Source organism: Electrophorus electricus, chromosome 19 (assembly GCF_041902795.1).
Source record: "Electrophorus electricus isolate QZ-2024a chromosome 19, ASM4190279v1, whole genome shotgun sequence".
Lineage (NCBI taxonomy): Eukaryota > Metazoa > Chordata > Actinopteri > Gymnotiformes > Gymnotidae > Electrophorus > Electrophorus electricus.
The window spans coordinates 2,849,248-2,866,229 of record NC_137515.1 but is presented as its reverse complement, the minus strand read 5'-3'; the positions used below and the strand labels follow the sequence as shown (position 1 = coordinate 2,866,229).

Here is a 16,982-nt window from a genome sequence, read left to right as displayed (position 1 = left end):
GAAATTTCAGGTCACGGCGAGTGACGTGATGCTGCTTATTTCGGGCTTCAGCTCAGTAAATCATTGTTTGCTGTGGAAATTTCACTTCACAGCGTTTAGTTTTTTTTTCCTTCAGGTTTTGAATCATGTTTACAAAACAATCGATGGCTTTCTTCCAAGTTATTGCAATATAAACTCTCAAATACACTGATAAACACAATTTAAGACACAAGTTAACAAGACACGCATCCTATATCAGTGTTTACAAACAGTGAAGTGCATCTCAGTAAAACGCATTTTGCATTTCTTCCAGTTAACATTCCTGCAGGCACCTCTGAGGGTTCCCAGGAGAACCCAGGCGAGCAAACGTGGTGAAGCCATCTCCATGAACCTCCAATGTTCGGGCTGCAGAGGTGCATGTTACTGCCCCACCATGGAAAAGCTACACACTTAAAATGCATCTAGCGTGACCGTGCCAAATGAGTGAGCTACTACACCTGAAATCTGCACCTCTGCCATTTATGTCTGGAGTGTCTGAATGATGGGCATTGGGCATCAATTAAATGAACCCTTTCAGAAGTTAGACTAATAAGATATAACATTATTATTATTATTATTATTATTACTTAACTTATTATTATGCTTTAGGCATCTAATCAGTGCAACTTGGTGTCTCTGTACATGCATTACTGTGAAAGCGTTCTGGGTAAAAATGCTTCCATCAGCACTGCTCCCATTAATCAACAGTTCACTCTCACTTCTTCTCTATTGTCTCACCATCTTCAACAAATGTAAAGTTCTGATTCTTGCATCAGTTCATTCGCGAGAGATCAACTTTTTAAAAAATATTATCCCCTAACATATAGAGACCGCCTGTGATAAAGGGGAATACCCGTTTGCTGTGAACCACTGGAGATTTCTGGAAGTCCTGCCAGTTCCTAATGCCTGACCAGAATGCTAACGGTGGGTGTCTTTGCGTACTGGCAGGCCCATTTTGCAGATCCTTAACAGTGCTAACATATTCAAAGCTAAACTTTTGAGTTGGTCTGGAGGACTGGGAGAGAAGGGGACCCCCATTAAGAACAGAGATCTCATACTTGGTGGTGAGGAGAGAGGGGAGCAATTAAAATGCATCTAGCGTGACCGTGCCAAATTAAGCCCCTTCAAAAAGAGGAGAAAGGGAAAAGTCTGCTTGTTTTTTGAAGGCTGGCGACACAGATGAGAGGCAATGAATTGCTAGTTCTTTATTTCTTTCCTTGTCATGTGTTTGTCTATATTCAGTGGAAATAAGGAAAGCGGAGTTTAAAGATATCAGTTTAAAAGTGTTCGCACCAGTCCATACAAGGAGCTTGTTTCACTTGGTTAAAAGTTCACATTTTATTTTACAAATAAAAAAGAACAAAGGGGGCTATTAAGCCAATCAGTCGTCATGATCAGAGAACGTTGGTTCATTATCAGAGAACGCACGCCATTTAATGCCTCTGGCCGCTACACCATTACTCAGTGTCTGTCACAGCAACATTATACTCGACGGGGGGAAATGTCTTTTTCCAAGAAGCAGCTTTTGGTTTTTTTATTTGATATTTTAACCATTTCACATCTGCTCATAAACAGATAGCACATTCACTGAAGAGTCAGTCCTCTTCCCAGGATCCCGACGGTCCAGGTCTGGTCTCCTCTTCCCAGGATCACGATGGTCCAGGTCTGGTCTCCTCGAGTCAGAATGCCAAGCAGGTCCTCTCAAAGGGAGCTGTTCTGCTCACGTGCAAACCTCAAGGAGACAGCAGAGCTAATAACACACATATCTAACCCCTTTCTATCTTCCAACAGAAGTAACAGATTATGAAAAAGGGAATCAGGTTTATTTCTGCAAATCTTTTAAATGACAATAATCTGACTTTGCCCTTGTACAATTGTTTTCCCATATTACAACATTTGTCTGAGAATTAGGACGAAAGCAGAGTTCCAGAACCTTCCGCACAATTAACTATAATCATTAGCTCAAATTTAAAGTAATTATCAACAACGTTGCTCCTGCTCACATCTCTAAATGAATAATGTGTACAGGGAATTCATCAAGTAGGCCATGGATTTGGGTTCTTGTTTGTGCTGTAATATTAGAGCGTTCTGACATCATTCACCCTGTTCCGCCGTCCAGTCAGGTTCAAAGTGATTCTCTTCAAGAATGTCCTAAAGTTAATGAATTAATTAAGAATGCCTTATTAATAAATGAATTAATAAATAACTCCAGATGAATTTTTCTACGCTTTTCCTTTTCCTTGATGACGTTGGTGCAGCTGTGTTAATAGTCGTGACTCTACCTAATGCATTACAGAAACATCTCCATTCACACTTTCAACAATTCAATGGACCCATTGACTAACCGATTTTGGGGGCCTTTCCTACATATGCTCTATCCCAGAAAGGAGCTTCATTTTCCCCGCAGCGTCCCTTTTCTCCCACGCCAAAGTGAAGGTTTGTGGGAATTAATGCAGCTTAAAGCGTCTCTTTTCTTTATGGGGTTAGTCACGTTATTGCTGACGATGAGCTGGCTGAAACCGAATACTCCGTAGGTATCAGAGCCGTTTCTAATGAGACGGCCTGGGTTCTGTCCACATTTGTGCTCAAACTAATTGGACAGAACAGGAAACCCCAGACAGGAACCTAATTCCTTCTTCGTATAAAATTGATAAATCTTTATGTAACTTTGTTAAGTAACTACGTAACATACAGGAAGATGTTTTCCGCATGTTTTTTGACATGACAAATTATACTTGATGCCCAATCTGACGGCCTGAACTATGACCAGAAAATAAATGATAAGCTCTGCTCTTCTGACATTTAAGCAACGAAAGAGCAAATAGAATCGCCTGGACAGATTAACACAGATGAATTATTTCTTCACTTTCTTCCTCTGTTTTGATAATCTTGTGCTTTCTTGTGCACGATGCCTTGTTTTGTAGGAGAAAAGGCTCCCTGTGTACAAAGCTGCATCCCTGCGGACATGCTGAATGGACGGTGAAAGTCCAGATTGGTTTCTGGTAGGCTGAATGGTTGCCGGGAGATTGGCTATTGATGCAGTACGGCCTGCGGCCTTTACCTCGCCGGGTTGCCTCTTTAACCCTACCCCCAGAAAAGGAAAATCCCCCGAAACATGCGGACCTGACAGGCAGTTCAGAGTCAACGTTGCCCTGCCCGAATACGCCGTCTGTCACAGCGAAGCGTTATGCGGCTTTAATCTCATGAGCACGCTAAAGGAGAGGAAGAGATCAGAGGCCGCTGAGGGGACTGAAAGAATGGAGGAGAGTACAGGGACTTCATGGATGTATCTTTGTGTGAAGGGTGCACTACAAGGAAAAGATTATAAATCACAGGAAAGAAAAATCACATATTACTGTGGTTAATTGGGTTTGGTGACGCCATATGTCTAATAATTAGTCAGTAAAAACGATGGCTATATTGTCATTTCCAATGATTCATTTCATTGACTTCTTATAAGCAAGTTACAACAAATTTTTTTCTTCATACAGAATTTATTTTCCCTTGAAACACTCACACATCTCAGCTAATGCATTGTGCCCATTTAAGTCATTCTACAGAGGAACACGTTCAAAGCCGGAGCTGCTTCTCCTGAAACATGGAGTTTTAGCCACCCTTCAAATGAACAACTTGTCGTTTTGCAGAGGTAAGAAGAAAATAGTTCTAGGTGGTTCTGTGGGGTCTAGGGTTTGTGACTGAGACCAGTCCCTTAAGTGTGCTGCAAAGCCATCACAGTCTGGACCACATCACTGTATTCATTTTAGGCTTCTTAGGCTCTACCCATGCAGACTGGTACTCCAATCTCAAGAAATCCCATCCATCTACAACTTCAGATGTCTCAGACGGACAGGTATCCATTACATGGAACCTTTAGTTCATGTCCTGTGCTTTGAATATGAGCTGAGCTGATGGCTATAGTCAGCTTCATAGCCAGCGCTGATTCACTGATGCACTGGAGTATGCACCAGAATACTTACATACCAGAGAGTGCACTGGTGAATGCATTGGAATGTGCATTGGAGTATGCACTAGAGAGTGCATTTAAGTATGCACTGGAAAGAGCACTGGCACGTGCACTCGAGTACGTACTGGAGAATGCACTGGAGAATGCACTCGACCGCACTGGAAAGAGCACTGGAGTGTGCACGATAGTACGCACAGGAAAGAGCACTGGAGTTTGCACTGCAGTACGCACTGGAGAATGCACTCGACTACGCACTGGAAAGAGCACTGGAGTGTGCACTGGAGTACGCACTGGAGTACGCACTGGAGAGTGCTCCCAGTACTGTCACTGGAGTGGATGCCGAGGCTGGGAGTGACCTGCGTTCTTACAGGCACAAGGCGGGAGCGGCGACAGTAACCTGGCTGCCGTCTTCTTTCCCTCGGCCCTGCAAAGGCCTGTTTTGTCTGCCACAAACAATCTCCCCCTAACTATAAAGAGGGAGAGGGGCTGAAAGGAGCTTTTGTCCCTGGACCTCCTCTGTCGGCTGAGGAGAAGGAGCAGGCAGAGAGGGGGAAGACGAGGGGCTCCGCGGTTGGAATTGTGCGCACTGCATTACCGATGCAAGGCAGGCCCTGTTTATGATTACTCTGAGAAAGGGGAGACATTCCGGGAGCCCAGTGAATGCCAGGGCCACTTTGCGATCGGGCTCCTACAAAAGAGGGGGTGTGTGTGTGTGTGTGTGCTCCACCAAAAGCACATTCTCACCAGCTGCTCAGGACTCATCCCTGTCCAAGCCAAACCACACTGTGACACCTGCGCACTTAACCGGCACACCTGTGTCTTCCCAGTCTTCCCGGAGATTGTGCCCGCATGTATAACACATAAATCGCAGCAGCCCTGCTCGACTACGCGACGCCCGGAATGGAACGGAACGGAACGGAACGGAACGGAAACTGACCCAACAGATGCGTAGTAGCGAGGCTAAAAACAAACAGGAAGTATGGAGGTGGTTGACAGTCTGGATAACGTCCAAGCCCGCTGGCTGTCCCGGCAAAGGCGACACTGATGATGAAAGTGCCGTTTGTTCGGTCTGTGGGAGAGGTTATTCCGCAGGCCGGCCTACCCCCCATCCCCCATCCCCCCCCCCAGCTCAGCGATCTGCCGGCCGGCCTTATCTTGGATATTTCACGCCAGTTGGCCAAGCCAGCGTGAGAAGGTTAGGGGGGCAGGCCAAGAGGAGAGGGGGTCGACGGCTGGCATTTCGTCCTTGGGAAAATGTTTGCATGTCCGGCATTTCACACTCAGCTATCATGACTCTTGCTACACCTGTTCTCCTGCTCTGTCTCCTGTGGTTGGACTTCCTTTCCCGAAACAGATCACTTAGCATGAACAATTACAATGCAAAGTGAAGCAAAATGGTAACGCATATATATGAGAAATAAGATCATGCATTTATAAGACCTTTGATCCAAGTGTAGTTCATGTACCTTATCCAATTTGGCTTTTGTGTACTATACCTGTTATTACTTTATCAAAATATTTTAAATGGTCTCATATGGGTCCATTTCTCCAGTGAGTCTCGTGTAGCACTTTGCATTCATGATTAATTTTCAGTCGCGGCTTGTCATCGGCCCGATATCAAATGAGAGGGTGACCCGCGCCCCTCCCACCTCCGATACTTCACTGATTACCCAGCTTGGGCCTGTTGCTATTACTCCCCCCGGCCCGGGTTTGTAATCCCTCCCCTCTCGAGCTGTGAGTGTGGAGGAAGCACCTCACTGGCTGCCTAAGCTACCCTCATTTCTGCTGTGCCGGGCACACCGCACCTCTAACAGGACGGCCGAGTTCTGCCGCTGCTCTCTCCGCAGTCCTCAGGCCCGCCGATCACCGGACTGCTACCCGGGCATCACTACGGACGGCAGCGTGCGCTCGGGTAAGGCTGAAACGTCCGGCTATCTCGTTTAAGACCTCCTGGAGTTCTGGACCTCCTCCATATCTGTGTCACTTTAAAGTGAGTGCATGACTGAGTGCATAATCATTCTGAAGTGTGCGTTCCACTGCTTGAGCACAGACCGCATTATTTCATTCTAAGAAAATATTTACCTGATTTCACATGTCCGAGTTCATTTTTCATTCGCTGAGAAAGTAGAGAAAGTTTTTCAAACTAATTAGGAAAATTTAACCTTCTGTATTGCATAAGTGATTTTATTGACCTTGCAGTAGTGCAGTTCAGTGCGGCTGCTTAAAAAATGTTACATTTGATACAAGACTTTACAAGTTAGTGTTTTGCTATTGATTTGCTTGGCGACAAAATTCATGTCAAATGAATGCAAACAGGTTCATTGCCTTTTAAAAAGGGGCCAGATCCTGAGTAAAGGGGATGTTAGTGATTAAATTCTGGAGTGGTACTTCAGGTCTGCAAGTGGTCACGTCACGAATATGTATAGTGCTGCAAACGGATTGTTTGCAATATCTGACTGTGAAAACAGATGTGCACCTGTGGGTCAGAAGCCTTACTAAACCCTATACAACCCAAATGAGAACAACTCAGTTGTGTGCATCTCCATTCATTAACAAAACTTCTTTTTTTTACTTCCGTGCAGCGTAGACAAGGTTGGACAGCTTTACTCGGCTGGATTTACACATCAGCGTTCAGAACGCAGAACGCTCACATCCTCTCCTCTCCCGTAAAGATCGCTCTAGAGCGGGAAGCTCGGCGTTCCCCGCCCCGTCCCAGCCGACTCTGCTTCCCGACAGAGAGGCGCGAGGAGTCTCCAGCCGGAACAGCGGCAGCGGCCAAAAGCCATGGCCAAAAGCAACGGGGAGAACCCGCGCTCTCGCAGTCAGGTGCAGCGCATCCGAGAGGGCATCCACCTGCGCTCCCTCAAGGCCAAGAAGAAGGTGGAGGACATCACCAAGGATGACGTGAAGACCTTCTTGAGGAAGAATGCTTTTGTGCTCTTCACCATCGGTGCTGTCGTCATTGGCAAGTGTATCCACCTTTTCACAGAGACACCGAGGGGGAGCAGAAGTATGGAGTCACTCCGAGCTGACATAGACGGGGAAGAGAAAGAATGTTTTATTTAAATTTACATTTAAAATTTGATCTGATATGAGGGATGTGGTGTGATGAGGCTTACATAGTCGAACGCCAGATTGAATGCCTAAAAAATAAAAATGTAAAAATGACAGGATTGCAAGGCCAGGGTTGCCACCTCCTCGACAAGCCAAAATCGAGCACTCCTGTTCCAGCATGTCTCCTACTTGCGCTTTGTATTTGACAATGCCTGCCAACTTTTGATTGGCCTAAAATTGCTAGTAGGGAGGGGGAAGTGTGGAGTGACCTACAATCTGACCGTTGTATTATTTGTCCAATTACTCATACAATTCAGGACAACACAGGCAAAACAAAAACAAAAACAAAAACCCAGAGAAATGAAAGTCAAAACCGTACACTTGGACATACACCTGAAAAACTGGAGTGTCCAAACCTGAAGGGTGGCAACCCCATTCTAGACCCCGTTAAATCCTGTACAGCATATATCTAATGAAGGGTCCTCTAAGTGATGCTCAGGGCCCATACCACGCAGGCTGATTTTGCACCCTCTAGAGGCAAATAGGTGCTATTCTTGGTTACACTTTCAAAAATGTGGAAATGACCACAAACTAGCACAGAATAAATGTCATTAGTTGGTGTATTAGTAATCAGTAAGCACGTAATGTAAAACCAGATTTTAAAAACTGACCCAGGAGGATACACCCCCGTGTGAGGTTGCGAAAGAGGTTGTTGTGAAGTCGCGCCTCTGCTTCTCGCAGGCATCATGCTGGGATTCGCTCTGCGGCCATACAAGATGTCTTACAGAGAGGTGAAGTACTTTTCCTTCCCCGGAGAACTTCTGATGCGCATGCTACAGATGCTCGTCCTCCCTTTGTTGGTGTCCAGTCTGATCACAGGTGTGTGCGAAAGAAAATAATGCAGACACAGACCCATACAGCGCCCAAGCAAAATGTATGTTCACTCAGATTTTCTTGTGTTGCAAAGCAGTAACTTAACTCCAATGCTCTGGTGAAGCCAACTGATTTGATGCCATTGCTTTGAAAGAATGGAGAATCTTGTAGAACGTGTTGCTTGACTGTCTGCTTAAACAGGGTTCTGGTGAGATGACATCATTGCCACGGTTTCCGTGGAATCCTAGTAGAGAGTTGTCACATGTTGACTCCATGCATCTTGGACATGTCTGTTCACAGACAGAAGCAGTGATTGCATACACGTATTACCTTGGTGCATGTTTTCAATTGCCACTTTTTTTCCCCCCAATTTAAAAAGCGGGGAACGTTATGACCTTAGGAAAGAAAACAACTCATGAAATTATTGATCGCAATAAAAGTCTTAAGTCAAGTATGCACTGAAGACAAGTCCAGAATAGTCCAGATTATTAGCCATAATTAAATCACCCAAGAAGTAATTGTTCTAAATTGAAGATCACAGGTAACCCACGTCCGTCCCGTATGAAACGTGCCTCGGCTAATTGCCGGTGTCTTTCCCGTCGTTTACCGTGGCATGGAGACAGAGACTTCATTGTGCCCCTCGAAATGCCAGCAGAGGTTGTGCGGAGAAGCCGCCCGCTGGACCCGGGGACCCGAGGACCCGAGGCCCATTCCTCATCGGCGGGGTGAAGCTAGTCCTGATGGCCCCCCACTCCCTCCTGCGTAGTTTCACCCATATAGAGGACAAAACGTGCCCTCTGCCTCTTCCTTTAAAGGCATATTGTTATGTGGCAATGCATGAGTGTACACAATGGGGCCGGTCGCCCAAGGCAATTGGCAAGGGGCACAAGGGGCTCTGTTGACCCTGCATGCTCATAACCAACAATTTCTTATGTAGCTCCTGTATCTAATGTAGCTACTGCCATTTTGTTTTTCTTGTAGTGTGGCTACCTTACTTTTCCGAGGACCTCTTAGGAAACTGGTTAGTGGCCCCGCTGGCAAATACTCTCAGCCTGCCCTAGGCTTGCAGAGGGGCCGAGAGGGCGAGGCGTAAGAGGGGCCCGCTCGCTCTCGCCCACCCAAAGTGAGGCATTATGTTCTTTTGGCGCAGTGAAGCTGTTTGATGTTGCCGTGGCGATGCAAGGAGAGCTGCGTCGTCGTCAGGGGCATGGTCAGGTGAAGGAGTATCCTAGCCCTGTTGTGGGGGTGAGGTTAGGTCTGAGGAAGCGCAGAAAGAGGGGCGTGGTTGAGAGAAGGGAAACAGAGAGATCTGAAGGAGAAGGGCGCTAATGGGACGGCTCCGTGCAGGATTAAAGGAACACATACATCTCTCCTGCACAATGGACGCTTTCTTGTTTGGTGCTGTGAATAACAGCATATCCCCTTTCTGCGTTAGAAATGGCAAGCTAACTGCTCCAGGCTATTGTTACGTCAAGTTCTTTAATTTAGGCTTTTCTTTTTGGTTCCCTTCATTGAAACCCCTTCACAACCCTTTTTAAAACCCTCATTCTTCTATTTGTCAACCTTGACTATCTCCTTGGTCAGAGCAACTACAGCTTTGTAACACTTAATAAAGTTTTTTTCCCCTTTTTTCGCACTGCTATGTTGATTGGTAGATGTCTTAATCGGAAGGAATGTGAAGTTAGCTTAGCTTCCGCTTCTCACGCAGCTTGATCTTGAGCCGCCGCTGGGTGTCTTGTGAATGCACTCATCAGTCTTTAACCAGTGCCAGCAGCTTGGCATGCAGCAGCAGTCAGATTGGCACAAAACTGTTAAGAATTATAGATCCAGAAGAAAGAGGCTACCGCCGAGCTTGAAAGCAATGTAAGGATGCTCGTCAGGCTTGAACGTGCTTCGGTGCGCATTCAGCATCAAAGCGCCTCTCACGAAGCTGTCGTGACACTTGCGGCCCGGGCAGTTACTTGTAACCTACCGAATGACTTCACCAGCAGGCTGTGAAGGAGCCGGTGAGGCAGCGTGTTTTCCCTCCGCAGGCATGGCGGCCCTCGACAGGCGCGCCTCTGGGAAGATGGGCATGCGAGCAGTGGTGTATTACATGACCACGACCTTCATCGCCGTGTTCATCGGCATCATCATGGTCCTCATCATACACCCGGGCAAAGGCTCCAAGGATGAGTTCACCCAGCAGCAGAAGATTGAGCAAGTCAGTCCGGCCGACGCCTTCCTGGACTTGATCAGGTATTGCGTTGTAGGAGGCTGCGTGCTCGAGCCAGGTGCAACTGTTGTCTGTGAGATGGTTGCACTTGGGTCCTGTGACCTATGGTGTGAGATCTATGGCTCATATGGTATTTGTGCTCTTTCTTTTTCAGAAACATGTTTCCTCCCAACCTGGTTCAAGCTTGCACACAGCAGGTATGTTTTGGGTGAATGGTTTTGTTTCCTGGTTTATTTTTGTTTTTTTAGCCATTAGATGTGGTTCTTTCAGAACTTCCCTGTTTTCCTACACTTTGTTCCAAAATTTTTTTAAATATTCCAAAATTATTTTATTTCCAGCTATGGATCTGAGACACTTTGCTCTGGTTAGGATATAGCTTTGGGGGAAGTGGCTCTGTGTTATTTTCAGAAATGTTTTGTTCTTCGGTTCCCTGTTGTTCAGGAAACCAGTTTCTCATCAGACTTAATGGTTTCTGGCCTTTCAGAGGCCACACAAAGGCTTCCAGAGAATATTCAGTCACCCTTGGATACGCACTGCTTGTGAGGAAGCCTTGACTTGTTCATCGTATAGTCATTTATAGGAACTAAGTCTCATCATTTTTCACACTGGACCACAACGGTTACCGTCAGATGTTGGGGAGGGAGGTGCTCGAACCATTTGGTGTTTTCATGGTGCGGGTTGTAAGGTTAAAAGGACACAGCTGGGCTTGGACTTGCTCTGGTAGCGCTTTGGCAGGGTGGCAGCTGTACCATGTTTGGATGTTGTGGGAGGAGGAGGCGGGGTGTGCGGAAACCAAGAAAGCAGAGGACTGCTGGGCCTTCACAATGCCATGGAAGACCGTGACAGTGGGGCCAGACACTGTGGTCCGGACACTCTCCCCAGGGCTCTGCTGGAGCCAGCTGGATCTGGGAGAATACATTTGACAAACATTAAAAGAGAACATTGTCTCATTCAGGATTAGGGGAACTTACATGAGCTGACAAAACAATTAAGTGTAATTGCATTTCCATTTATCATGCCATGGCAACAGTTATGACTGGTCCTTAAGTTGCAGAGAAAATAAGACGTTAGCTTGAACTGTCATCTGCTTGATTTAACAGAAATTGTCAAAGACCAGATTAAGAGAAATGCTGTTAGGGCCATGCGCGACTTCATCAGGTTCCTTGGACCCAGATCAGGTTCATCTCTATGTAAAGTGGACACCTCTCTCATGCCCTCACTTCACATAGGTTGATGCTCCTTCTCTCCTCTCTTGCTACAGTTCAAGACACAGTACGGCAAAAAGGTCGTCCACGTGAAGATCACGGTGAACGAGAGTATCTTTAACCTGACCAACGCCACTCAGGAGATCACCCGGGAAGACGTTATTCCCATCTCTGGCACCACCAGCGGCGTCAACGCCCTGGGGCTGGTGGTGTTCTCCATGTGCTTCGGCCTGATCATCGGGAACATGAAGGAGGAGGGCCAGGCCCTCAGGGACTTCTTCAACTCCCTCAATGAGGCCATCATGAAGCTGGTTGCTATCATCATGTGGTGGGTATGAGGCGTGAGGCTTGCATTTGAGGGTGGGTGGGTTGGATGGTGCGTTGGAAAGATCTTTGATGGCTTGGTGGAGGCATTATTGAGCAGAAACTGTCATACCAGGTTAATGAGAGATGTTGGTAGTGATGGAGAACCATGCCCCCTTTTTCTGAGGGGATTTTGGTTTGTCTGAGAAACACTAAAGAGTAGCAAAGCTGTTTCTATAAACTCTTGGACTCTTTGACTCTTCCAAAAGTGAAAACGTTCAATGAATTTAAATTGGCAGGCTGTATGTTTTGTGCCTATTCTGTTGTTTTTATTCACTGAAAATGCTTTAGAAACAACGTGTAATCCGTAAAATGTGTTCCTTGAGTACTTAAAGGACAAGCAGAGATGGACATTCTTCTCATTCTTTTTTCAAAGGTATGCACCCATTGGCATTCTCTTTTTGATCGCTGGCAAAATCGTGGAGATGGACGACATCACCGAAATGGGTGGGCAGCTGGGCATGTACACGGTGACCGTCATCATAGGCCTCCTCATCCATGGCATGGTCATCCTGCCCACCCTCTTCTTCGTCATCACGCGAAAGAACCCCTTCATCTTCATCACTGGGTTGCTGCAGGCCCTCATCACTGCCCTGGGCACGTCTTCCAGGTAGAACTCAGGCTCAGCCTCTCAGACGGGCCTCCTCGGAGGGTCAGGCTCGGAAACCCGCCGACCAACCCACACCCTCCCCCGGTTATCTTTCCTCTCTTTGACCCTTGCAGCTCAGCTACTCTGCCCATTACATTCAAGTGCTTGGAGGAGAACAACAAAGTCGATAAAAGGGTGACCCGCTTTGTCCTGCCAGTAGGCGCAACCATCAACATGGATGGGACGGCACTGTACGAGGCCCTGGCAGCCATCTTTATCGCCCAGGTGAACAATATGGAGATGAACTTCGGGCAGATCATAACGATTAGGTAGGTACATACTAGAAATATTTTGTTCACTCTGTTGTAAATAGATCACACAGTATAAATATAATTGTCTATCCATTTGAGTTTTGACATTTTAGAGACTTTAATACTTTATTAATTAACTTTATTGCAGTTCCTATGACCTTTGAAATGGCCTTTCTGTTTAATTCCACAGCATCACAGCCACTGCCGCCAGTATTGGAGCTGCTGGTATTCCTCAGGCTGGTCTGGTCACCATGGTGATTGTGCTGACCTCTGTCGGACTCCCTACTGATGACATCAGCCTCATCATTGCAGTTGATTGGTTCCTGTGAGCAGTCCTCAAACCCCAGTTCCACACTTCCACTCTTTGTGTCTACTGTAAATTACTGACTGTGTTGCATGGAAACGTTCCACTAATATTTACATCATGAATCAACAATGACATGTTTGAAAATTAAGAGTTTTCTTTTTAAACTTGTTGCCTGCATTACTCCATCCAGCTAATGGTTGGTTTTTTCTCTCTATCTACCCCAGTGACACACTTACATATACCCATGGGTCCTGCTCTATTTTTTTTTTCCTGGCAAATTTCATATCGTTTCAATGGTTTTAACATAGAAACGTAATTAGGTTGGCCAAATTAATCATTCCAAATAGAATCCACTTCCCATAAGTTGCACAGCTAATTGGATGTGGAAAAAGCTCCAAGCTCTTAAATTGGGATAGATAAATTGAAAAGAAAGTGTGAGAAGAGTGATCGGCACCAATCATCACTGCTGCCCTTAGACCGGAAATAAATAAATAATTAAATAAAAGAAACCAGCCGATGGTGTCGTACTAAGTATCTATAATTGCTTATTGTTTATAACAGCAACTTTGAGATCAGTTGATGTTTATTATTGTCCTGTGCTGCTCACCGATGTGGCTTCCAGGGACCGACTTCGTACCACCACCAACGTGCTGGGGGATTCGATAGGGGCAGGCATTGTGGAATTCCTGTCCCGGGAAGAGCTGCAGAACGGCGATGTGGAGATGGGGAACTCCGTCGTGGAGGAGAACCAAGTGAAGAAGCCCTACCAGATGATTCCACAAGAGAACGAGTACGAGAATGAGAAACCTCCGGACAGTGAAACCAAGATGTAGTGACTCGGTGCCTGCGCAGGGATAGTGCGTGTGGGTGTTTGTGCGTGTGGGTGAGCAGGTGTAATCGCTAATGTTGCTTTTGTCATTGGTTATTTTTGTTCTTTGCCATTTCCTGTTGTGATCTCTTTGATTTGTCATCAGTTACGCATCTATTGTTTACTAATCCTTTGCTCAGCTGCCCTGCCCATGAAGGCACCACTGCATCAGTCTCGAAGTATCAGAAAATCACCAATGTCAGAGCATTAAACTACCTTAAAATACTTATGAGTTAAAGCTTATCAGTGAAAGGTTGGGCATATTGCGGAAAGCTAATTAAACTCGTACTGGAATGGGAAAATGGTCTACAGAGGTAAAACAAGATGAGAGTAAAGAATGTAAAGTAGGCCACACGATGCAAACAACACAGGTTAACCTCATTTATGGGTGAAAACGGAGCTGAATGAAAACTGTTGCATCTGCCACATCAGAGGTCATGGTCTATTATTATCCAGTGGAATGTAGGCATGTATCACAGTTCGGGACACTATCAAGAGACTCGTATGTAGTTTGACAGTTGAATAGATAATTTGACTTATCCACCATTTCTTGTCTGTGTCCAAAGTATTGCACATGGGGTGCGATTTTTAGCAGGAATCTGACCAAAATGGCAATTTTTTTTTCTTTGTCTGACCGGTGTGCTGAATCCATCTTCAGTCAGGTTTGAATTTTTGACTTCCTAATTTCTAACACTACATGACAAAATCAACATGGAAGTACAGTACATTTCTTGATAAGAAGCTCCAAGAGAATGTGGCCCTCTGAAACTGCTGTTCTCAGTCTGGAGTAGCTTTATACGATGATGGCTTATTCAGTCCTTCAGAAATATCCTGTCTTATGGGTTGCTTAGTTTTCTTTGTACTTACATTGTGTTTTATTATGTGTTTTAATGATGCAAGGGAGAGAATGTTCACATTATTTTGATATACATTTTGGTTTCTTTCTTTTTTCTATTGTTCTATAGGAAATCATGAAGAATTATACCTTTGCTGTCATTTGCTAACCTAAATAGTGAAAATGATATATGTAGATGCATTTGGAAATTAATTCTAGATATTATGAGTGAGAGTTTACTGGAAGTCTCCTGAGACTCCTAAGCTGGAACCGTGTGTCATTTTCAGAACTGGGCAAATTCCGAATCCACCATTACAGGCACAAATATGCTGACTGTATACTAACTCACTCAAGTTGAAACTGTGAGCTTGTGTTTCCTTTTGTGTTTTGTTTATGAAGGTGTTTTTCATCTTGCTGGATATTTGCCCTTAGATTCACACAGAGAGCAGTGTGTGGTTAAAATCTATGTGGAATGATTGGAACTGTAGGTTTGTCTATGGTAAATATAGTTTTGAATAAAACTGAAAAAGGAAATGCTTTGTTTTGATGTATTTTACTGGTAAATTACAATTTTAAATGTAACTATTCCATAAATGTTCCATTAAAAGGCCCCACCATCTAAGATCATATTCAGAAATACATTCTGAGACAATTCTATATTATAAATTTTTATAGATATATTTGGAGATAATATTATACTATTAAAACAATTGTCACATACGATTGTCACATGTCCTCATCCTGATATGTAGTTTGCTCTGAAAGAATGCTTAAATATAGCAACTTCATATCAAAGACTTACATATAAACCATTACCTCAACTCAAAATTGCCTGAACCATATAGAACACATAAATTATATACACAAAATGCTATATTATAACTAAAATCTATATTTTGCACATGTATATAAAACTGTCAAATTATACACTACATTAGTAATTACAATCCTCGTCGGTTATATAGGTTATGCAAGAATCTTGGTCTCAAACTACTGAATTAATAGGCTTTTGCTACCACCTAGTGGACAATATCAGCACCATTCAATGCATATAATTGTCCATAATCCACAAACGTCCATAATCCAATATACACCACATAAAAAATTCCCTTCTATAAGTATGTATATTGTGTTTGTATTTATTAATATATTACATGTTTTGTACTTAGCATTCACACCTACGACAAATATATATAGTGAGAAATTGTCAGTATATTCAATCTTTCATTAAAACATAAAATAGCCAATGATCAGCCCAGAAATAATTATACCGATATTCTAATATTCTGTAAATCCATTTATGAATTTGTGATTATTATTTTTTTGTTTAATATTTATTATGCTATAGATTTAATCATTACAGTGGATCAACAGTTAGGCAATAGCTGCACCAGAGAACAAATTTTTTTTAATGGATCTTTTTTACACTGTCAAACTATAAAAGCATGAACAGCTAACGTCACAGTTCTGCTCTTTATAACAAGAGAACCGTCTCATTTCTTTATTTGTGCTGCAGAACAGTGCAGCACAAATAACAGTGTGGAGTTCGTCTGGTTCTTCAGAATACTTCAGCTCCCGTACCTGTTTCTACAGCCTTCCTGCCCCACTGAAAGCTTTCTGTTTGTTTGTTTAAGATTAACTTTAAAAACTATAATACTAAACACTATAATGCTATATTTGGAAGCCAGGGCTAGCCAAAGTACAAAACAAATTCCTCATCACATTGATAGGGCGAAAAAAGAATAAAATTAGATGCATAATCAAGATTAATATATTTACTTAATAGTCTTTAATATTCAAAATAAAATATTTAGAAATATTTTAAGTATTTAACAACTTTAGAAACATCTCCAAAAATAAAATGTTCTCATTTTGCCTTCAACAAACAACTATGAAGGATATTGTGGTGTCGCGCTAATAAAGCAGATAATTATTAAATACTTTAAATAAATATTGATGCGTCCGTCCCTTTAACGTTTCGTTCTTGAAGCGCTCCCTCTAATTTAAGCAGGCCATGAGATGTTTTGTAGTCCATTTGTATTGCACTTACGTATTTTGCCCGCATGGGGGCGATATTTTATTGTTTATGAAAATCTTAAACTAAAACTAAGAATAGCCACTAAAAGCAATTGTGGGTGCCCAAGTATTTAATCATGTTGAACACTTAGGAAAAAAACAAGGAATGAAAAATGTGGCTACCTGAACTGCTATGAACGTAGCAACATTAAGGGCATATTGACAAATAAGGTTATAAAACCAACCGTATAGTTTACAGAGATTATCAAAACAAATTAACAAAAACAATAGTAGAGTATTTCCCTGATCACTGACGTTCTTCACGAACAATAACAATAATTACTCCAGAGATGCCGAACTTCAG

General features: G+C 43.8%; 1 protein-coding gene across 1 annotated transcript; it reads left to right on the top strand.

Annotated features, from left to right (window-relative positions):
- The first annotated feature begins 5,726 nt into the window (after positions 1–5,726).
- Positions 5,727–15,136, top strand: slc1a3b (solute carrier family 1 member 3b). Its single transcript, XM_027003512.3, has 10 exons — positions 5,727–5,894; positions 6,565–6,947; positions 7,778–7,915; positions 9,943–10,147; positions 10,279–10,321; positions 11,386–11,657; positions 12,069–12,302; positions 12,416–12,610; positions 12,783–12,917; positions 13,522–15,136. Exons 2-10 carry the CDS (start codon positions 6,767–6,769, stop codon positions 13,730–13,732), a joined length of 1,614 nt encoding a protein of 537 aa, XP_026859313.2. The 5' UTR covers positions 5,727–5,894; positions 6,565–6,766; the 3' UTR covers positions 13,733–15,136.
- Positions 15,137–16,982: the final 1,846 nt, after the last annotated feature.